The sequence below is a fragment of the Sebastes umbrosus genome, chromosome 17, assembly GCF_015220745.1.
Source record: "Sebastes umbrosus isolate fSebUmb1 chromosome 17, fSebUmb1.pri, whole genome shotgun sequence".
Taxonomy (NCBI): Eukaryota; Metazoa; Chordata; class Actinopteri; order Perciformes; family Sebastidae; genus Sebastes; species Sebastes umbrosus.
Genome location: NC_051285.1, coordinates 6,029,106 through 6,053,013, shown reverse-complemented (window position 1 = coordinate 6,053,013; position 23,908 = coordinate 6,029,106). Strand labels below are relative to the sequence as shown.

Genomic DNA, 23,908 nt, shown 5'->3' with positions numbered 1-23,908 from the left:
AATGCTATGTCTGTCCCTGTTATAGTCTGAAATACTGTGAATTAATCAGTTTTTGAAATGTGCAAAAATACAAAATCTATTCAGTGACAGAGAAACAGGAGCATTAAACCATCATGGGACCCATCTAATAACACCACATACACCACAATACTCACTACTCATTAACCCTCCTATTATCTTTGGGGTCAATTTGACCCCATTCAATGTTTAACATCTCTAAATAAATGATTGACATAATTTTTTTGCTTCATATTTAATGACTTTTCCTAATTTAATGGGGACAACTGGGTAAACATAAAATTAAAATGATGATATGTTTTCAATGTCCTGTATACATGCTGCACGCATTGGTGTTCTTTGGGGTCAATTTGACCCCAGGCTGTTTTAGCTGTATAAAACATATAAGAAATATCAACATTTTACAACACATTTGTTTTGGATGATATTGAGGTCACTATAACATGAAACTTTATAATCTTCAAAAAGCTTTAGGGCCCTAACCTAACATAACCATAACTGTAGTAGTGCGAGAACCACTGATAGTTCACACGACATGGGGGAGGGGAAACATCATTCTCGCGAGAAGTTTGATATTTCCCCACGCTTTGGGGGCGGCAAAATATGGTTCCCGTGAAGATATTGATTTTATTTAAAGGGCTATTTAGGTAGTCAACAAACAAACATAAAGTACCTGACACATAAACTTGGGTAACAATTTTAATTATAATCATTTTCTGGAGGTTTAAATTGCTGGGGTCAAATTGACCCCAAGGATAAAAGATGTTAGTAAATTTGAAGGTAACAGGAGGGTTAAAAGCATTGACAACCTTTTTTTTCCTCCATTCTGAGTAAATTCAAAGAGTTGCAGAATATAACAAGACATTCATTACAAAGTATCACGATTCATCCAAACACTGCGTATGAACTGAACATGGTGAATAGTACCCTCCTCCCTTTTCTCGCATCTCATTAAGTGAGTCCCGTTGTAGCTATAGGTGAAGCTGCCTCTCTCTCTCTCTGCCATACTGAAGCAGGTGTCCAACATGGCGAACACTGGCAGCAGCTCTCTCTCAGCGACTATTCTCTTTTTATTCCTGTTTCAAGCGGCTCTTCTTAAAGGTAGGACTTTTTCTTTTTTTACCCTTTTTTATGCCTTAAACGCAACACTTTCCTCTCACATTTCCATGGATGTTTAGATGGAGATAGAGGGTTTTTTTTATCAGCATACTGGGGAGAATGTTTTGCGTGGCAGAGCGTTTTTTTGGAGGATGCTTGATGATGTTGTTGAAGCAAAGAAAGAAAACTGTGCGTAAAGTTAAAACACACAATAGAATGAGCAGATTTATGCCATGTCTCCACAAACAGGCGTTACAGATCCGCTGCCTAGGAATACACATCACTTTCACCATTAAAGCTGCACACAGCTGGCAACTCTTATCTTAAATGTAGCCAGTTCTGTTGTGGAAGCAACGTTCCACACAGAGATACATTGTATCTGTTTCACTGGGTTGTTTGTTTGCTCAGTCTGCTGGCTTGGTTACTTTTGTGGTGCATGTTGTTGAGAAAACGGAGCCTGGACTGCTGCAAATCACAGAAAACAGCGGTGCGTTAAAGTGGAATATGCAGCAGCCCTGGCAACGTGCAGTTTTCAAGAGGGAACCGCTGAACCAAACTCCATTCAAAAAAGTGCCAATTTAATTGGATGCCACTAAATCAGATATTTTTTCACATTAAAACACAAACCAAGACCTATCCATACTTCTGTATGTTTTTTTGATAAATTCGGCACACAAATATATCCAGAATAAGCAGTTATTCTCCATTTAATCTCAGTTTTTTAGAATTTTACGCTCAGCCACCTCGCTGGATTTTAATGGGTAAACCATTAAAACGGAGGGCGAATCTGTTATAAAAAGTTGTCTTTTCAATAAAACAAGTGCTGATACGTGTTTTAGATGTATGCCGAAGTGATAAAAACATCATAGTGGTGCACATTATGTGTTAAATTCCCCCCTAATACGTGTGTGTTCCTGTTGGTAAACAAGAGGAGATTAATTTGACAGATTTTCCAATTGGGTTCTGTGGGGCTGTGTTTTTTTTTTTTTGTGTGTGTGTGTGATATCGGGACTTGGATGGATACGCAGCAGTAGCATCATCATCATCACGGAAAAAACATCAAAGCTTCGTGCAGGGTGTACTAAAAATGAGTCAGACGCTTTCAAGAAGCGAATAAGGTTTGCAGAACTGCGACATGCATTTGATCCGCTTTGGGTTTTTTGGTTTTGGTGGTGTTGGGAGTGATATGTGCGAGTTGGCGGGCTGCAGAACACACACACACACACACACACACACACGCTTATTTAGCAGCACACTGATACTGATGGGATAAAAGTGTTGTCACTGTTTTTATAGGCTGTGTGTGCAGTAGTGGAGCTACACTGAGAGATGCACATATTGGTATGGGGTTATTTATCTTTGCGCATTGATACGATGGAGATGTAGTTCTCCAGATTTATTTTCTATTAACTTATTTATTGATTTCATTTATTATTACTCTCGTATTTTTGTATGATTTTTTTTTTTTTTTTTTTTTTTTTTGCTTTGTTGTTTTTTTTTGTAAGCTCATCTACTTAAAAGTTGGTTTATAGACTGTTGTTATTACAAACAGTGGATTGCATATATGAAAACAGCCTTGAAAAAATAAAGTATATAAAAAAAAAAAGAAATAATAGTAGCCAGGGCAACGCATCCCCCTCCCACACCACACCACACCACATGCATGCTGTGACAAACTAGAAACCCCTTTCAAATTGGGTTACACATTTCTATATCTGGTTTAAACTGCAAGGCTTTTGTGATGAATTTCAGCTCTGTTGCTGCACCGTTTCGTGCGTCAAAGTCAGTTCTGTCACAAACATAAAGTTCCTCAAGCTGCTCCTCATAAGAATATAAACCTTTTTTATGCTGACTTGGAGCCTCTAATGGTGAGAAAAGACAGGGAGGCAGATGTCGCCTGTTTGTCACATTGTGGATTATCCACCAGGCTTAATCCATTACAACGTTTTTATCCATTAAAATTGGAGCACGCTGATTCTGTTTTCAGTTAAACAGTCCCAGCAAACTAAACAGAGGTTGTGTGTTGATCTTTGGTCAGTGGGCAGTGCTACTGTTCCTTCATGGAAATGACTCCACTGATTTCAAACAAAAGCTCAGGCCGCACTTGCACAAAGCATATCAATTATTTACCTCCAGGGCACGCTTTTACAGGCTCACATTGTGCTAAGCATTAGATGGTTGGGGTGGTGTTTTTTTTCTCACTCAATAAAAATAAATGGAAGTTGGTGCTGGGGTGAGGGTAAGAATTGCTGTGCAGCCAGAGAGAGGCTGCATTAATTAATTTCACCCCAACCGTAAGTTCCATTTTGGCACGCGGGCTCCCCCCTCATACGGTCGTCAAATCACACAAGTGCTCCAAATGAAATGGATTTATGAGAAAGCATTCACAGTTCGCTGCGTTCCGCTGCCACGGCTCTTGTTTCAGATGACTGAGTGGATACAGCGTACCTCCAGAGATGACGTTCATCCTTTGAAATAAGCTAATAAGTGATGCAATTTATACAATTTGTCAGTCATTTGTCTATACATGGAGATTATATATAAGCCATTTCAACTGTTTCAAACAGGAAGTGGGAATTTACCAAGTGTACGTCTTAAATTGTGCTCATAATATTCCACACAATCCTTGCATATTTAAATAAATCGCAATTGACTTTGGTGATGTTATTCTCTCTTCAGTTGGAGCCCTCGCTTTATCTTTATAAAGCGAGGGCTCCAACTGAGCACTGAGATGACCACCTCTCTATTTTTAGACAAGAAAGAAATCTAAAATCTCATTTCAATGCGGTAATTAGAGAGAACATGCACCGTAAAGCACGTTGTCACCAAATATAAGCACACAGAGATGTAAAATATGTTTTTGTATCTTAATCAAGTCTGCACACACTCATATAATAGTCTGATTGCAGTACTGAGTTTGGCTTCTACAAATAATTAGACTTTGGATTGGTTGTGACGGTGACATTATGCTTTTTGATTCTCTGTTCGCTGTTTAAATGAATTCTTGATTTATAGGTTTGTACGTTTTAATCAAGTTGTATTTATACTGTGGGGTTTTTAAGTAGTGCAGGCAGTTTTCTCTTTAGGTTCATGTTCAGAAAGTGTGTTTTGTTAGAAAAGATTGGAAGAATAAAAACAAATACTGACTGGAAAAACTGTGATCATCATGCAGCCATATAGTGGTTAACAACAGTATGCTGTTGTAATTCATGCATGGCTATGTTATGTCATTTAGTGATCTTCATGCATTTCCTTTACGGTTCTGTATAGATCTATATTGTAAGTCCATTTGTAATGCAGATGAAACACTTACAGCAGCAGGGCCTTGCTACTTTACAGGTAATGTTAGTGCCAACGCAGCACGCTCTGACCACAAGCTCTGACATGCTGAGGGTTGAAAACTCGGTTTGGCAATCCATCAGTGAGAAGCATGCTCTCATTTTTGTGAAGTTATGTAATGTTGAGACAGTGCAGGTTAGAGCAGGGGCTACTCTGTGTTGAATGCAGGGGAAATGTTTGTTGACTACAGGCTGCAACTAATGGTTATTTTCACTGTCGATTAACCTCTAGATCATTTTCTCGATTAGTTGTGTAGTCTATAAAATGTCAATTTGTGTTCCCTGAAGCCCAAGGTGACGTCCTCAATTGTCTTGTTTTGTCCACAACTCAAAGATATTCAGTTTACTGTCATAGAGGAGTTAAGAAACCCCAAAAAATATTCACATTTAAGAAGCTGGAATCAGAGAATTTTGACTTTTTTCTTTAAAAAAAATGACTCAAACAGATTAGTCGATTATCAAAATAGTTGGAGATTTAATTTAATAGTTGACAACTAATCTATTCAGCTTTGCAGCTCTAAAGTTGACATCACCTGACCATCACAAGTTAATACATGTAGACAGTGTGTGGATGACTTATGTAAACATTACCTCAGATTTTTTCTCAGTTTACATAGTTCATGTCTGTTTGATCTTGGTTACTGATTATGTTTCTTATCTGTGTTTCATGATGTTGCAGTGGATAAGAGCACCAGTTATGTTTATTGTGTAGATTTAAGCTTTGCTGGAGAATCCAACATATTTCATAATCTGAAATTTGTGGTTGCGTGTTATCAGCATGCAAATGATCAGACAATGGACAGGAGTAAGTCGATCCCGTAGGAGCTTATACTTTGTGGTGCAACATGTGTTGAGTTAATCCACTTATTTTCTTATGGTATTGTTGTCATACCTTTGTTGACTCAGATACAGCTCACTGTAGATCTTAAGGTCGGTCCACACTAAAAGAGTTTTCAAATCTTAACAGATTTTCAAAATGTGAGAGACCCCACACATAACGACATGTGATGTTAAAGTTAACAGTTTTGTAGTGTGTGGAGAGCAACGATCTGGCCAAATAAACACTTGCGTTGTTGCCAGAAATGAACAAGTTGGTCCTCCATTTCTGAGTTCCATCTTACTACTACTTGATGCTTCTCACCTATCTTTAGAACCATCAAACAATCGGGGTTTTGTTGACGATTGGCGGGGAATTGGGCCCAAAATCGTCTTGGTTCTTGTGCAGTGTGTGCCCAGCATTATGTTTTAATATGGAGTACATGCATAACTGAATGCATTATTTATTTTCTGTACATTATCTTTTATTCACTGCTACAATACTGATGATTACTGAGATACGTAAGCTGAAGGGTTCATGAACTGCCGTCTTTACTGCCTCATTGTGATGATTGAATGGTTTCTCCAAACTGTACCAATATCAGGGATATGATATGAATACACAGTGGATCTCAGATAGGATTGTTTACATCCAGCCCTTCCATGCAACAGCTCATTTAAGATGTGATCGCCATGCGGCCTGCTTGTCCCTTGCCACCCTCCAGCCTGTTGTGCTCTCCACGAGCGATTCATCACCTCTCTCGGAAAATGAACGGTTTGGTCTGTGTTCAGTCTGGCCGCACTGTCGCTGTCCTCACTTCATGGGGTCTTAAAGGCCAGAAAATGAGAAGGTTAATCTTCATATTTAACTCTAAACATTAATTATGTTTGTCAGTTATTGAGCAAGTTAGTCTCATGTATCAGTTGTGATTAACAGAGCAGTGTGATGCTCACTCAGAAGCAGACGTTGAGATCTCTGGAAGCACGCCTTTGTGAAACTTGGCATTCATAATCTTTTGTCTTATTCTTTGATCACATGCATCCTTATATAAAACAGAATTTTATTTTAGATGTGTTTTTATACTTCTTGGAGCGGCTATTTTTGTGAAATAAAAAAAAGGAGTTTTGTAGAAATACTTGTTTATATCACTCAACGCCAGTAGTTTCTGAACCAGAATTCAGGTATTGTATTAGCACTAGTCTGGACAAATTTCACAATATACTCAGCCTTAAAGGACCAGTGTGTAACATTTAAGGGGATCTATTGGCAGAAATAGAATATAATATTAATATGTATGTTTTCTTTAGTGTATAATCACCTGAAAATAAGAATTGTTGTGTTTTCGTTAGCTTAGAATGAACCGTTTATATCTACATAGGGTCCTCTCCATGTTTCTACAGTAGCCCAGAATGGACAAACCAAACACTGTTTTGGGCTGGAGTCGATAACTTTACTCGTCGCCCTCTCTCTCTCTTGCTTCACCACTCACGTCCCTCGTACACACACACTCTTAGCACTGGCTCTGCTCCAAATGACCCATGCAACTGGCTCTAGATGGGGCCTTTCGTGTTTTTGCGTCGGCCACCAGACTTGTCCTACATGCTTGGCACACGGGAGAGGCTTCAGTTGGTTGCAATCTGCAAATTCACCGCGATACCGCCAGATCCTACACACTGTTCCTGTAAATGAGACTATCTGGCACATTTCTTTATTGTGAAAGATTGTAAAGGCTCTCCATGCAGCAAAGAAGTTTTCATCACAGTAGATGATGTTTGTTGTTCCAAAGTGCATATCATCACAAATAGCTGGTGCTGATAAAGCTGTGTTTCATTGGAGTTTTTAGTGTTCTGTAATGATCTAAAATAAATGCTGTTTTACAGATTTTTCTGCCCTGACAAAGACAATTGACTGAGCAGTTTATTTGACATGAAAATTGCTTCTTGTGTTATTACTGTGAACCGGCAGAAAAACATTGACTACGGGCAGCTTCTGTTACAACAGAGAGCGTGCATCCGACTCGGTTTGGCTCGGAGTCAAGCTGGTAGGAGCCCTGGTGATGGAAAACAGGTGTGGAAATGGACTTGTTCTCCCTCCGTGCCCCCCAGCAGCCTCTCCCGCTGTAATGAAGAACAATGGCTTTATTCCTGAAGGGAGGGGACCCCGAGTGACCCCTCCTCCTCCTCCGCCTGCCCCAGCCAGTCTACGGTGACTCTGCTGGCAAGCCAACAGATGACTGGGCTGGGTCGCATCTGGCCTCTGTGCACTTAGTGTAATCAAAGAGAGAGAAAAGGTTTATGGCCTACTTGTTAGTGAGCCGCCGACTGATGGGATGTCAAGTAAGCACCCTCCGATTCCAAATCTCTTGAGGACTGGGGAGGGGGGGGTTTAAGGGGGTGGGCGTGGGCAGCAATCTGCCGTTGTGAATGCAGCCTGTTGGCCTGGGTATCGACTGTGCCGTACAGTTTGACAATCTGGCTGCGAAACAAGTGAAATGAGTCAAATTGAACTGACGTTTGAATATTTATGATCATATTTACATAATGTTGATGTACAAAAGGCTACTGAGGTGAATGCAAATATTTTCCAAACATCACTTGTGTGAGTCTCGTCCAGCTGAGGGCTTTACAGCAAGTGTGTACTCAAAAAAAATGCAGTCTAGTTTTGAATAAAAATCAGTAAATCATTTTAGAGTAGGAACGACTGCGAATGAGAGTCTTAAAGAGCTAAGGCATCACAAGGCTGTGATGCATTTATTCAGGGATTAAAGTAAACATGTCAAGTATAAAGTACTTTTTCACTTTGTGTCATGACCAGCTTTACTTTACACCCCAAAATCCCAGCCAATTAGAATTTAAAGGGATTTTAGACACATCTAGATGTGTTTACTCATCATGGTTAGTGCCACACAGACAGACAGACTGTGAAAACAGTTGTACAATGTCTTTTGTGGCTTTGGGGGAGTTTTGTCAAGTCAGAGAAAATATCCCTGATGATGTCTTCAGGGTTTTCTCAGCTTGGGCTTGGACGCTACAGATTTATAATAAAAAAGCCTGTGTTACAAACTGGGGGCCTAGAGTTTGAAAGACATCAGCAGTTTCTTGGAGCTCGACCCATACTGGAGACTAAAAGTCAGAATATCTCAGCCTCTACTGTCTCCTTACTGGGCTTTTTTTTTTTTTTTAATCCGTCTCTTGTGAGTCTCCCAACTTTATGGAAGCTCAATGCAAAATCACTCTTTTTAAAGCACCAGTGTGTCACATTTAGGGGGATCTATTGGCAGAAATGGTATATAACATGAATAAATATGTTTTCTTTCGTGTATAATCACCTGAAAATAAGAATTATTGTGTTTTTGTTACCTTAGAATGAGCCGTTTATATCTACATAGGGAGCGGGTCGTCTTCACGGAGCCGAACAGTTGCTTAGAACGGACAAACCAAACACTGTGTTGTTTTGCGATAACGTTACTCGCTCCGGAGTTAACTCCCGTCACTCCACTTAGGAGACAATACACAGGAAACCTCTGGTGGTCTTGTGGAGCTGCAGCATTTATTCTGCACAAACTTCCACTTAATATTCACTTGATATCCTCAAAGCTAAACTATCTCTGTGTTCTGCTCCACTGCGCACATTCGCCGCCACTCTCCCTCTCTTGCTTCATCACTCACTTCCCTACGCACTGGCTCTGCTATTCTGCAAATGACCTACACTATTGTCACAACAGCTCTAGAGAGGGCCATTCACATTTCACGTCAGCCACCGTAGTTGTCCTACACGCTTGGTACACGGGAGAGGTTACAATCTGCAACCTCACCAAGAAATGCCGCCAGTTGTTACACAGTGGACCTTTTTCAATGTCTTTTTGCATGTAATGTTTTGGCTTTTCAGAGGAATTGTGTGATGTATGTACTGTAAGCCTACAACACACTGTGGCACAGTGTGATACTTTAAATTATATTTTTTACATCTCCGTGCCGGCGACAGACGTTGCCGGAGGCATTATGTTTTCTGTCTGTCCGTCCCATTCTTGCAAACGCAATATCTCAAGAATGCATTTTTTGCAACGTCCACTTGGACTCAAAGATAAACTGATTGGCCGTAACTCAAGAATCCATATGCTGATTATGACAATTTCACACAAATGTCTAGTAAAATGAAATTATGACATTTTTGACAGACAGACATATTTACAGATGTAAACTGCAACTTGACTGGTTGGCGGAGGCCTACAACCACAAGGTGGTAATTCTAGTTTGTAATATTACCCTCTACATACATAGATATGTTGGTTACCAAGATACAATTCCAGATCAGTTCAAACAAGTGAAACCAATCATCTCCAGCTTTAGTTGTGCTAAATTTATATAAGACTTTACTTCCTCCCTCCGACACTCCCGTCTTCCTGCCGTCACTTCTCTCGCTCAGAGAGAAATGAGCCTGGTAATATTTTGAACCTTTACTAAGTAAAGTCGGTGCAGCTGTCATCTGTGAGCAGGATTGACTTTTCTTTTTTGGAACAAAACGTTTCTTAGTCATCACTCACCGCTTTTCTCTCTCCTGTCTGTCTGTGTTACAGCCCCGCCACGGCTCAACTGTTACTGTCGGAGACACGCGGTGATTGGCTGCGCTGCGCTACGTCATGCATATAAAAACACAGGATTGGTCCAGAAAGAGACGGTCCAGCCAGCTGACGGCTTACTGTCTGCTGATTAAGTAGTTGTAGGTTAAATTAATCAAATTCAGACATCATCAGACACTTGGCGTCTTCTCTGGTGATTCTCTGCCATCTTAACTTATTGCCTGTTTTCAAGGGCTTTTCCCTTTTGTCTTTCAATCTGACAGAACAATTCCATTATTTGAATTGAATGTTTCAAAGAAGGACATTTTTGTCTCAGGGTTGGAATTTATAATAATCTTTTGGTCGGCTCAATTAGTCTGCACTTTGGTCTAGAGCTTTTAACTTGACAACTTCAGGCCAGACTGTCATTAGTTTTGGAATGGATTTTAATGATTCCTTATTCATCCTTCGTCTTGTGCTTCCATCAGGACCCCGAGGACAACTGATGTTGTGCCTCAGGCATTCTGCAGAGCACAGTGCTGTATGGGGTCTGACTGACATTATTCAGAAACAGTGGCCCCTGCAGCAGCTGGGTTCCAATTCAATTTCTTGCTGTCTGACAATGTCAAAATCACACAATAGGGCCGCTAACTTTTAAAAACTTTAATATAATCTCATTAAGTGAGGTCGGGGGGTTTAAAATTGGCAAACCACGGCTCCCTTCAATCAGCAAGTCAACTGTTGATCCGATTTCATCAGCAGGCTGTCGACTAGAATCTGAGATCCACCTTTAAAAGAAATGTGTTTTCACTCAACTAGAGTTTTTTATTCTCTCTCATGGAGAAACAATGAAAAAAAAAAAAAAGCTGTGGCCTTTTATTGTGAAGCCCGAGGAGGAGCCGTGGCAACATCAGAGAGCCGCCTCGGGCAGGTGGATCTGCCCCGCGCCTCTGACACATGGAAGCAATCCTGACCAAACACTGACAACTGGGATAACGCACACGCACACACATATATCATCACACACCAGAAAATAAATAAATGCATCCAATTGCATAACAGAAGAAAAATATGAACTAACTTCATACTAATATACATGCAATAATGGCTACTGTTGTATCATTACAGTTTTTCCTCATTCGCTTTGGCTCAATCATTGAATGACATTAATTTATTTCAGGACCAGGACACGGGTGCAAGACAAAAAAATAAGTTTTTTTTATTGTTGCATGTTTTTTTTTTTTGGCGTGGATGTCATTTTGTGGCACTGTTCACTGTATATGACTTTATATGAAAGTTCAAAGGTGAATTTTCTGATTGCGGTAACAGTACATTTTGCAGACACACAATAGAGTTGGGATGTCCCATGAAACAGTTTATAGAATATTAAGACCGTTTAAAAAAAATGAGCCAAAACCATTGAGAGAATCTGTAATGCTCGAAATGAATACAGTCCTTGTATAAAATGACACATTTAAATGCATTGCTTTCCTAACAGATTTCAACCCCTGTGGACTTTTTTTCCCCCACGTTCTTAGTGCCGCTGGCTTGAATACATGCTTGATTAAATTCTGGTGTAGTTGTTGTTAACAATCTCAATGTCATAAATTCTCAATGCTGGCCTTTATTTACAGCCTCAACAGAGACAATCAGGTCTTTATTTGGAAGGTTATATTAGAGACGGGCCTTCAGTATTCATATTTCCTCATCCTCGGTTAATTCAAACGCAACACTTCCCCCATATTATTTTAATATATTCAGTATAATGCACATTGTCACGGTATTAATTCAATAAGTACAACAATTCAGTCATGTCATACTAATTATTTCCACTTTTCCGATTTGGGATCACTATTAATGTATTGTCAATAAAACTCTCCACTATAGATGTTTCAGATTAAAGTCTGCCATCACCTCAATGGGAATAATCCCTCCCTTTTTTTTGAGGGAGTTGAGTTTCATTGATGGTCGCTTAACAGCAATAAATAACGGCTAATGTGGTGAGTATGACATGCATCTGTTGTTGTACTGATGATAATGTATTATGCTTTCAGTATTGATTAATTTAGTAATAGTGATTCTTTGATTAATCAGTTACCTAGTGTGTAGTGTCAGAAATGATGACAGAGAGAGACCAAAGTGAATCTTTCTAATCAGTCTTAATACCCAATGGTAATCAATTTGCAATGACAGGATACACAGGAAAACAGCAACTTGCCACATTTGTTGAAGTGAAACCAACAAATACTTGAATACTTTCATGGGTAAGTGGCTAAAAAACAAATATTACATATGTAATTTATATATGTATTTTTGTGGATGTGTAACATGATATTGCAACGAAATTTCGCATGTCATGAGAACACATTTTAGACTTTTTTTGTACGCCACGCAACAAAACTATGGTAACATCCGCAGTTAGTTTTAGGCCACAAAGCCACTTTGTTAGGATTAGGAAAAAATGCATGGTTGTAATAAGTATGTAAAATACGTACGGTAACAACGTAACAGACATACAGAAAACACATCACAAACGTCACTAAAAAACACATCACTAACGGAACTTGCAAAACAAAACACCGCTCTCCTGGTCGAAAGTCCTGTGTTGGACCCATCCACCTCCACACCCTCCCGCTATAAGCGGTCTATCTCGCCTTTTATTCTGCAAGATATATTTTATGCATAGCGTATTTACATGGAGGTGTTTACATTGCAGTCAGTACAGATCACGTGCCGTACAAACGACACATGAAAAGCAAGAAAGGCGTTCTTCTTGCACGCTAAATGCCTCACGCATTATCACATTCCCTGTGAACGGGCTGGGTCATGTCAAAGATACTGGAGAAGTTCTAATAGTGAGAAAATTTGGAAGCCCTATAATGTGTGTGTGTGTGTATGTATGTGTGTGGTTGACTAATCTAATCTGCAGTCCCAAGTGAGCCATTGTCAGTCACAGCAAGAAATGTTTTCCACTTCGGTTTTTGAATTTTTAAAAAGACAACAAATGGCCTTTGATTGCTCTTTTCCTCCCAGTTTGAGGCCTTCATCATCTTGCTCTGCTGTGGAGTCACAGGGAGGCATCGCTTGCTGTAATTGGTCCCATTTTGCCTGCATTCATAGATACAATGCCAAGTTCAACAATGAATGAATAAGGAATCAATGCATATCATTTGTGCTTTCAACCAAATAAACAATACAGCTGGTGTTCTGCTGTAATCATCGGAGGGGAAATGAATGCCCTTCTGAGCACAATACAGGTATGCGCTGCCATCGCAGCACAGTGGGCTTGAGTGATCTGGGTTCTCCCATCTTTCATTTTACATAACACTCCAGCTTGTATTACATTTCAGTGAATTTGCTCCTGATGAGACCCTTCAGGCTGTTCCACTGTCTCGTATGGAACTGGATCACTTCTCCCCACTGTGCTCAGTTCCCGTCCTTTGTCTCATCTATTGTAACTCTGTCTTGACTGATATTTTCGGCACTAATGCCAGACAACTGCCGCACAATGATGCACCATCTCATTTTCTTTGTGTCCTGGTTGGATGATGCGGAGAGAAATCTTACCTGCTAGAGAACAATGGGGCCCTCCCTTGTTCAGAAATTGCAGATTGTAAGGCTGTGGAGTACCACTTAATTCCATTTAGTGTCGCAATCTGATTCTCTTTTGCATGAAAAAGAACTGGTAATAACACGAAACCCTTCCTGAGTCATTTTGTTTTTCACTAGTCATTATTCAGGCCACATGACACAGCATGTTCCTTCATCAGGGACGAACACCGAGCTGTTGCAAGTAATGCATGTTGGGCCTCATTCACAAACGGTGCGTATGCAAAAATCCGTGCGTACGAACGATTAACGCACAAATCTAGGATTCATTAATATTTTCTTACCTGAATTTCCTCCGGTGCTCCTAACGGCATCTGCAAGATTTCACAGACTGGAGAAAGACAAGCAGTCAGAGCTGATCTGGAGTTTGCCGTCCAGCTGCCGTCTTTGAGAGCCACGAGTCAATCACTCATGAACTCCGATCAAACAGTCAAACTAGGCAGCGCTGATCAAACATGAATCAATATCCTGTTACTGTAATGCCTATTTCTCTTCTCAAATGTTTTCAGAAACATCTTGTAGTGTATTGTTTAGCTGTAAAATGATGCCCATTTTTTATGATATAGTTAACCCAACCCTTGGTTGAACCGGGCTCAATCTTTGTTGCAATGGCTCATCATCTGACAATGGACAGTGTTGGCCAATCAAACTGGTGCAGACACACAATCCAGGTAGAATACTTGGTTTCAGTTGTACACCGCATTGTACCAGGATTATTTGTATTACAGGACATTCTTTTTGAAGTTGACAATGACGGAAAAAGTGATATTGATTACGTGATGTATTCGTGTAACTTGTCAAAGCAGTAGCAGCCTGTGAAGTTATACATGGTGCCAGCATCCCGTGGGTGTAACAGTAGGTAATAAACGCTTCCTGTCCAAAGCGAAAAAATAACGGCAGCAATTTAAAAGCCCTTAGATGAGTTAATTTATCATTATAGTAGTTCTGTTTACTTTTTGGTTTAATATTCCTCGGAGCCGGCTAACTCCTGATTGAGTTGTTTGGTTCTGTTGCCTACCAATATGATAAACCGAGTTAAAGCGGAAATGGCAGGTTGGCTTCAGAACTGGATTCTTTCGCCCAGTGAGTCTGTTCAGCATTTAGAACAGTTCGAATTGGCAGCAAACATCTTATTGATGAAGACTATAAAGAGGATGTTCAACGTGAACTCAGGGTTTTCCTGACTCACAAAGCACCTTTGATGGAATGCTATGCTCGCGGTGCTTGGCGTTGCAAGCCAAGGCTCTCTGCAGTTTGGCTTTCTAAAATCTAGTATTTGTATGGGGGGGGAATTTGGCTGTGTGAATGAGTAGCAATATGTTTATTATGACTCATACTGTAAGTATTGACTTGACCTTGTCTTCTATAACATAACTTACAGAATACATGGACACTTTACTGAAGAAATAACATGTTTATCAAAACACTGAGACAAGTTTTGAATCAAACAATGGCTAAAAGCCATAGTATATATTATAAGACTATTATATAACCACTCACCAAAGGCTGAAATGTCAGGAGTGTTTATTTATTTTGTGCGCCTGTGTCTCTTACTGGAAATAAGTGTACATTTGGTTTGTTTATTTCCTGGAACACAATTAATCAGGCCCTGGAAACAACAATATTTTAGCAAATAGGACAAACCACCCCCTGCTCTCCTCCAGCCTCTGATCTGACAGACTTTGAATCCAGTTCACTGCGTATATCCTCTTGTGCTCTCCCTTGAAGAAGGCATGCAATAACATTGAAAAATGGTGAATATTTTAAATAAAACACTTTATAAACAACAGCAACAAAAAAGAAAAAACTCCTACAATTGGATGGCACATTACTGGTGGTATACTTTTCTCTTTTTCTCCACAGATAAATGCCCACAGAAAACCATTAATGGTTCTAATAGCTACAAGGGAGTTTGATAGCTGAACGTATTTCAGTTGTCTTGTATCTGGTTTTGGTTTGACTTTGTAACAATCCAAAAAGCAAGTTCTTCTTTAGACCCAACCCCCTAGCACTCACATTGAGCGAGCACTCAGGGAGAAATCACATCCTGCGGGAGGTACAAACACCAATTTGTCCACCAAAGGGAGCAAAAAGCAAAGTGCCTGCACGCCGTGCTCCCACACAACTTTAATGGACGGACAACACTTGGAACCCAGGCCCTCTCTGCCAGGTCATGCCTCTTTGCTGTTTGACCTCGGGACAAGCTGTTATGGTGAAACTGCTGTCCATCCGTCCATCCACTACAAGTTCTTTGGGAGCCTGACTGTGTGTGGGCATGGTGATTTCTCCACAAGTTTTTCCCTCAGCCGAGTTTGTTTGTACTTTTCTTCTAATTATCCTTTAACAGTAGACCAATTGCAGTGCGGCCAAAAGACACTTTGATCTGTGTAGGAGGTGAAAGACTCTCTGTGAAATGTAGGACATCACTAGCTGAACTTAAAATAAATGAGGCAGACAGAGACAAAGTATCTACAGTGGCACCACTGAAAGAAATCATTAACCCTCTGAGACCCACAATAGAGCCATTTTTTTGTTTTTTTTAGGTGAGTACAGGGGGTATTTAGGGGGAGATAGCAGGTCAACAGTAGACATCACATAGAAGTGTTGTACATCACCATGATACCCAATTTATGTTATTCCAAGACTGTTATGGACCCCAGTATGCAGAAATATTCAAACACATTATTTTAGAATAGGCGAAAATAACACATTTATACTGCATGCAAAAAACGACATGGTTTTTGCCCCAAACTGCATGTGATTATCATAAAGTAGGCATGTCTGTAAAGGGGAGACTTCTGGCTACCCATAGAACCATTTTCATTCACATACCTTGAGATCCAAAGTCAAGGGACCCCTTTGAAAATGGCCATGAAAAGTTTTCCTCGCTAAAATTTAGCCCAACTTTGGAGCTTTATTTTGCCTCTTTCCCGACATGGTAGCATGACATGGTTGGTACCAATGGACTTTTACTTTAGCCCTAAAACTAAACCTACTAGAGCCTCTGAAAGACAGTAAAGTCAGGCCGGTTTCAGGGGGTTAAATAACAATGAAGTGAACATGACAGGTTGATGGTATCTACTTAGTAAAAAAAGGAAAGTGGGGTATTTATGTGTTGTGGGTTTTGAGAATTTACACAAGGCTTTACCTGCTCCCCCAGCCCTAACATACTCGATTTAAGCAGCGAATCCAACTTTAAATGAGCCGAAATGTTCAGTTGGAACATCAATAAGCTACTCTTTATTTTAGGGTTTACTGAAAGTTGTTTAAAACACCATGGGAAGGGTATATGTCTCAGACTGAAAATAGGAATGAAAGGACATGTTTGAACCCGGCCGTTTTTCCAAAGCAGTTCCTGCTGCTTTGAAGTGTGTAGTATTTGTTGGGCTTCACTTGGCTGTCAGATTAATACCTTCTCGACTGAAAATGAAAATGGGTGAAGGAGCAGTTAATCCGCATAAGAATATTTTTTGAGGATGAGAAGCCGCGAGTCTAGCAAACTGTCTGCGTATTGATTGGTTGTCTGGCATTGCAGAGTTGACCTGACATGCCAGGATCATCTAATTCCCTCCACATTGCTGATTGCTGAACAGAATCTAACATTTCTTCTTTGAGCTACAAGTTATGATGATACAATACCTGCAACATGTAGCTGGGGAAGATGTTGCATTCTGAATCTGTGCATTTCAGGGGCCACTCACCTTTTGAAGCTGTTTACTTGAGGTGGCATGGCTGTTTTCCATTAATAATTGATCAGTGATGAAATTATGTTTACTTACTGTAGGACGAGGTAAATATTGTCAGCTTCACCTACGTGCCGTGCTTTACAAGTATAGTTATTTTGAAGGTAACTTCAGTGACAACATAGCCAATGATGTTTAAGGGCCATTGTGTAACATTTTTGGGGATCTTTTAGCAGAAATGGAATATATAATATTCATAACTAAAAGCTATGTAGACAGACGTCGCATAAGTACATTACAATATGAAGAAATATCCACATCTGTTGTATAACTGTTGTCTTACCTCCCACCATTTTTTTTTACTTTTTGTAAACCTAATTGTCCGCTAGCAGCATGGACCTTGTGAGTTCACATACAGTGACTTCAGTAGTTCATGATCCAAGCCTGTAGATTGTCAAATTGAAATCTGAGACAGTGCGCTCGCTCAACACCACCTACATACCCACTTAGCGTGTTCCTGTCACAGTATATCCTCCATGTCAACTCTTGACCCGTCGAACAATGCTAGCGGAGGATGGTGCTTTGCTCCACATACATTATATTTCCTCCTACACCAGAATGATTGGCCAATAATTATAGCTTAAAAGGCTCTATTAGTGCTTCTTGAAAGCCATATAGCACCATTATACCACACATACTGTAGGAGGTCATTTCTTTTTCATATATCACAAGCTTGTTAAGTGAGGGAAGAATGTGTTCTTGTGCCAAGTTTAAACTTAAAGTATAAAGGAGCCAAAAGTGTCAAGACCTCGTATGTATTACAATGAAGACTTTGGCCTTACTCCTCTTATTTTTGTTCGTATCTATATTTTATTCTTATTTTGTTAGTACCAATGATTACTGGGATTCACCAATGTTTACTTATTTGTGCTCTTCTCTTAGGTAAGACATTTTTTTACAAGTGGTCCAGAGCACTCTTAAGATAAAAAAAGAAAAACATCTTGTTTTCACAGTCCACACATTGTCAAACACAAGGAAGCATGAGTTTTAAATTTGATGAACATAAAAAATGCATGAATATCATATAATAAAATTTAGATTATTATATGAAATAGTATCTGTCCATTGAACCCATTTAGACCATAAAAACCTGCATGATAATGTGTGCGTTCAGCTGCTGAATGGCTTGCTTTTAGATGCTTTTTGATTATCCTGTAACAATTTTACTGATGCTCTGGGAAAATCACGTTTACTTTCAGTTTATTGAACAGTATCTCAATTTCACTAAGTTCTTCTTCTTCTTATGGCATTTGTTTTGATGGCATCGTTCCAGTTCGTTGCACCCGGCACAACAGCTGCCCTTATATAGTGTTTAGGTTGCGTTAAACAGTTGGTGTTTAAGTGGGGTTCATCATTCAGCACACCTGGGTAAGAGCAGATTTGGATGATTAAGAACATTGGTGCATCTGGAGTTGACTTCTCTTATTTTTTCTCTTAAGGGAAAATTAAGAGAAGATTTAAGAGAATGTTAGTGTTTTAGCACTAATCATTTTAACCATTAAGTGTCTACCAGTGTGTTATAATCAAGTAGAGCACATTCACGTAGAAGCACCTGTAAATATGTAAGGCACATTGTTACAGTATGTGATTGCTTGTGTCCAATGCCCCAGTGACGGGAACAATGTTACAGCATAATTGCAATCCATTCAAGGTTAAGCAAATCTAATTTTGGAGTACCAACTGTATTATCGGGGTTAAATGGTTGAATTGGTAATCAATTGGTGATTCGTTTTTCTCTTTTAATTTGGCAAAATATTCTGTGGTTGGTCAATAATCTAAAAAAAAGGAGCATAGTGTGAAAGAGCACATCAGACAGTAAAAAATCAATTCATTGCGTCCTCTGTCACCCACAGATGGTGCCACTTCAATCTCCTTCCTATTTTGTCACGCTAATGTGCTGAAAGATGACAAGGGTGGGTCATTTCACAGCAAAAAATAGCAAAGGCTGAGTGTGACGGCCATGTCAGTCTGCTTTCTATTTTGTCTCACTAATGTTTGGAGAAATGACATCTGTGGGTCATTTCAGAGGAAAAATGGCAAAGGTAGTAGACTGTGACTGCAGGTCCAGCGTTGCTACATTTTCAAGATTTGATCTACTGTAATACTGGGATGAACCCTGAGAATTTCATGTAGGCCTGTTACATATTGCCCATTAATCATATGGGTTCACATTAATAATTTAAAACTGTGAGCTCTCTTCTAAAGTCCAAGAACGCCAGATACCATCTGGGCATTCGTGCGACAAGAAGTAGATGAACATTTTGTAAAGTGAACATACTGTATATTCATGAAAATCTGAATATGATTCTTTCTTGGAAATTGAGTTTTGCTTTTACGTAGAAGAAGTTCAGTGTACAATTGTAATGGATCATTTTACATTTTTAAATACTGTCACTCTTGGTGTACCGAGTTCTGTTAAAATTCTGTACTTCAAAAGTGTTTCTTTAATGACATTGATTCTAAGGACAGTGATTCATTAGTAAGCAATACTGAACCAGGCTGAGGAATTTTGGCTTTGAGTGGTTGTTTTAATTAAATATCAAAATGACCTCAATTAATCAGCAGACAACAGGCTTATTGAGTTCTTGATTTTAAAGCCCTCACCTACTTTATTAAAGATGGCTGCAACAGAACATTCATTTTTCGTGAAGATTGAATAACAGAGGCTGTAATAGACTGTAAAGTACACAATTCTCACCTTTTTTAGATCGCTGTGTTTGGGCCTTACACATCTGTTGTATTTATTTGTCTCTGATTTTCAGATATTGTTTGATTAGGGTCAGGTATTACACCCTAATAATTTTATTTTGGCACTGACTGAAATATGTCTGTAGGAATCATCAAATACTAAAACTTGGCATTTCATGTCTGGTAGGGCTTCCCACAATTAAATGAACATGATCGACTGAGATATTGACGTTTTAAAATGTGCGGTCTGCTCATAGAAAACTGCAGCATATCAAACCAAGCGCTTCCTAAACTAATAGCTAACCACCAGCCGGTGATCGAGATGTTTTGGCTTCACTTTTTGGTTTAGATAAAAACTATACAACCAATGTGTTTATCAATAAATTAAGAGCATAAAATTGTTAATCTAGCTCTTAATGTTATTAATTTAGCACTCGAAGTGCACCAGATTGAAGTATTTCACTTTAAAATGTAGCTAAAAAAAGGGGTAAGGTGAATATTCCTGTATTTGTTCATGTTGCAATATATATGTAGTAGAAACAAATATTGTAATGTCAGCTTTTCCAACATTGTTCAGCCCTAATTTGTACATTAGTAGGAATCTAGCACAGCATGGAAGTGAAGGAGCGTTCTGTTTATTAGAATATAAAAAAAATGTTATTGCTAAAGTCAGTGAATAATCGTGATAAATAATCATATCAAAATTGATCAAAATAATCGTGCAGCCTTAATGTTTTATTCTTTTTGATAGTTTCACATTTTAATACAAATTCAAGCAAAAAAAATTCTATTGCTACTTCTTTCAAGTCTTTTTTTTTTTTTTTTTACATTTTTTAACAATCTGCTGCTTTTTGTTAAATGAAAAACATGTTTATAATTCTCTATAAAGTAAAGTGTTTTGATTTTGGTACTGAAACTCTTGTATCGACTGAAGCACTATTGAAAGTTTTCAAAGGACACGCCCAGATTTTGACGGATTATGATTATTGCATGTATCTGTCAAATATTTCCTTAAATTAGATACTGTTTTGTTTCGATTCGACACATAGCTCTTTCCCAAAGTGACTGCTCCAATCAAATTCTCCCCTGAGCCTGAAAAACTCTTTCGTTGACCCTGACCTAATAGCTGCCCCGCATTTCTGCTAGAATATGAGCAGCATAACACATCCATCAATGGCTTGGTTGTGTATTCATTCAAAATGAAGAATTCAATGTACCCTTGGCAATTGTATCTGTAATTCAGGCCTGTTATCCTGACAAGACTTTTGGATCTATAACAACAGATTCTGAATCAGATTCTGTTGGTCAACTACAGAATAAAAAAACATAGTTATATTTGGTTTGATTAGTTTCTAAAGCTGGGTAACGCTCACTGTTCACATTAGTCAAATGGAGACTCGTGTGGTGCTGCACAGACTGAAGCTGCTGGGACAAGAACCAGTGTTTTGCAAAAGCTGACACAGCCACTTCCTATATGATTTTGAGTTGGTGCCAGCGAATAATTTACCATGGCTTAGAGACTGACAATGTGGTTCCCACTGAAATTAATGAGCAGTTGGAACAATTGGACATTGTTTAATGGAAGCTTAGCTTGAAAAAAAAAAAAAAAATCTTGGAGAATTTAAGAGGGTATTTTTGTCGTTGCTGTTCATTTAGACTTTGCATGTTGCAGGTTACGGTTGAACTTTTAAAGGCATTTGGTTGGTGCCCACTAACTACTTACTTAATAGTAAGTGTATCATAAGCCGTCTTTAGAATGAGAGTATTGGATTGTGTGTGGGTGCTGCAGCTCAGTCTGGCTGTGAGTATGTTCACATAATGGGATGGTGTTTGCAGCATATGACCAAATGGTAAACCCACGGTTAACCCTATAGTTACCTTGCTAACCCCAAATCCTGCTTCGTAATACAGGCGTCTGCTATGGTCCTGGTTTTACCAACCTGCAAGGAGTTTACAGTCTACAATTAAACATTTGGTGGGTACTATATATATGCTGTGTTTTTGACTGTTTTCACTGTGTTTAAATTGGACTACATTTAGGTCAATTAATACATACTTGAGTAAAGGCTTTAGTGTTTTTAGTATGGAAGTCTAGAGAGGCCTTTTAGACACCATTTAGACCTGCATGTTCATGGACACGACCATTAAACAAACAGAACAATTTAATAATAAAAAAAAATATGAAACTTTTATAATTTTCTGAAGGTGGTTAGGTTGTGTCGAGGGAACCTCAGCACTTCTTAAATCCTGGCCATGGTTCCGAATGTTGATGTTTTAACCCATTATATTGTAGATCAGGTGTGAAAATCTAAAATAAATTGTTAGCAAGATTTCATATGTAAGTGATTATTTTCTCAGCCGTTAAATCTGGTTCAGATTAGCAGCTCTGACACACCTGTGTGGTCATTGTGCTCTGGACATGATTGTTACTTCAGAGATGAAGATGTCTCAAAGAAAATAATTTGACACGCTAAGATAAAAGGAAATCAATTATTCTAACCTAAAAGTTGCTTCAGAATGATCTTTGTACTTCTGCTTCTCCAGATAATTAATCAACGACAATTCTGATGTTCAAATAGTAATTAAATTAATTTGCAAAAAATCATCTTCAGCTAAACGATTGTAATTAGAGAAATATTTGGTCTTTTGATTGCTTGTTTGAAAATTAACAAATTACATGTTTGTGATTTGACTGGCATTTGTAATTATTTTTTGGCTTTTTATAGACTATACAATTTCTATAACAATATATTACTGAGAGTAAGTCCTACCAGTGTAAATGATAACTACAGGACACTGATGTATGTATTTAAATCTGTAAAATACATCTACTGTTTTCAAGAAAAAGAAAAGTAAGAATAATGTTGTTTTTGAAGATTTTTTTTTTTTTATATTAAGTTTTCAAAAGTTGTATCACTCCATGGCAATACTACACCTATTATGCTAAAAACTGTGGTAACTGCTAGCTTTACTTGACTGTAATTAATGCACATTGACGGACCAGACCACTGGTAGATCACTCACGCCTCGTTTCCCCCCTAATCCAGCTCCGCCCCACGTTGCAGGCTTCCTCTGAAGTTTTGTTTTATTAACGTTCTTGCATGTACGGCAGCACAATCAGCCCCCCCCTCAGAAACAAGGGGATTATGGTGCACCCAGGCTAGTCTTTGAGAATAATCAGTCGAGCCTGTGGAGAGGCAGACTGGTAATTTTCTCCACTCACACTGCCATCAGTGTAGCATCACCATGTTGCTGAATGGAATAAATAGTGCATCAGTCAGCCTGAGCTCTTCATGCTGTTTTCACTACCTGCCTGTGTGTCCATGCGTATGCATAGCTTGCAGCCATCAGCGAGAGCAAGATAGTCATGGTGATCAAAAAGCTTACAATATAGACTATACAGTATATATTACATATATTTTACGAAAAAGTAGTTCCAATTTATAAACTCTTTTTTTATAAAGGGTGCCTTATTAGAAATCGGTACCAAATTAGTAAAAGGTAAAATGGGTAGCAAACGGTATAAAATTCTTTTTTTGGTGCCTATGTATTAAAGAAAAAGAAAAACATTCAGAATGAAACGCTGCACAAACCTTGACTTTTAGACATTGAATCAGATGATGTAAAAAGAGTTGCTAGCACTGCCAATCCCACTGAGAATCAACACTCTCGTCTACAGATATTTGCAGCTTTTAACCGGTACCAGGTCATTGCTTTTGTTTACCAGTCCATATGATGGAATCCCCCTGGTTGTCTTTTTCAATATAAAAATGCATTGTTGCTGACTCCAAAAATGGAAAACCAGGCATGTACATTTAGGGGTAAGGGTGCTTACCCGGTGGTATTAACCTTTTCAGTATTCATAGTTATATATAACACTGCTCATGCAGTTCGCTTTGCCAAAATGAGTTAATGCTCGAAGCTAAAGTGTAAACCTCAGTCCCTTTAGAAACCCCCTGTGCTCCTTATTTCCGAATACGTGCCCGGGTTGCCCTACAGTCAGTGCATTTAAAGAAAGATCAGATATAAACTAGGTGTG

At 38.9% G+C, this 23,908-nt stretch overlaps 1 protein-coding gene across 5 annotated transcripts in view; it reads left to right on the top strand.

The window, feature by feature from the left end:
- Positions 1–999: 999 nt before the first annotated feature.
- cadm1a (cell adhesion molecule 1a) overlaps positions 1,000–23,908 on the top strand; it is a 407,287-nt gene continuing 384,378 nt past the window's right edge. For all 5 annotated transcript variants that reach the window (XM_037747727.1, XM_037747731.1, XM_037747729.1 and 2 more), the window contains exon 1: positions 1,000–1,119. In XM_037747727.1, the coding sequence (XP_037603655.1) occupies positions 1,044–1,119 (76 nt within the window). In that variant the 5' untranslated portion in view covers positions 1,000–1,043. The remainder of the gene's footprint in view (positions 1,120–23,908) is intronic.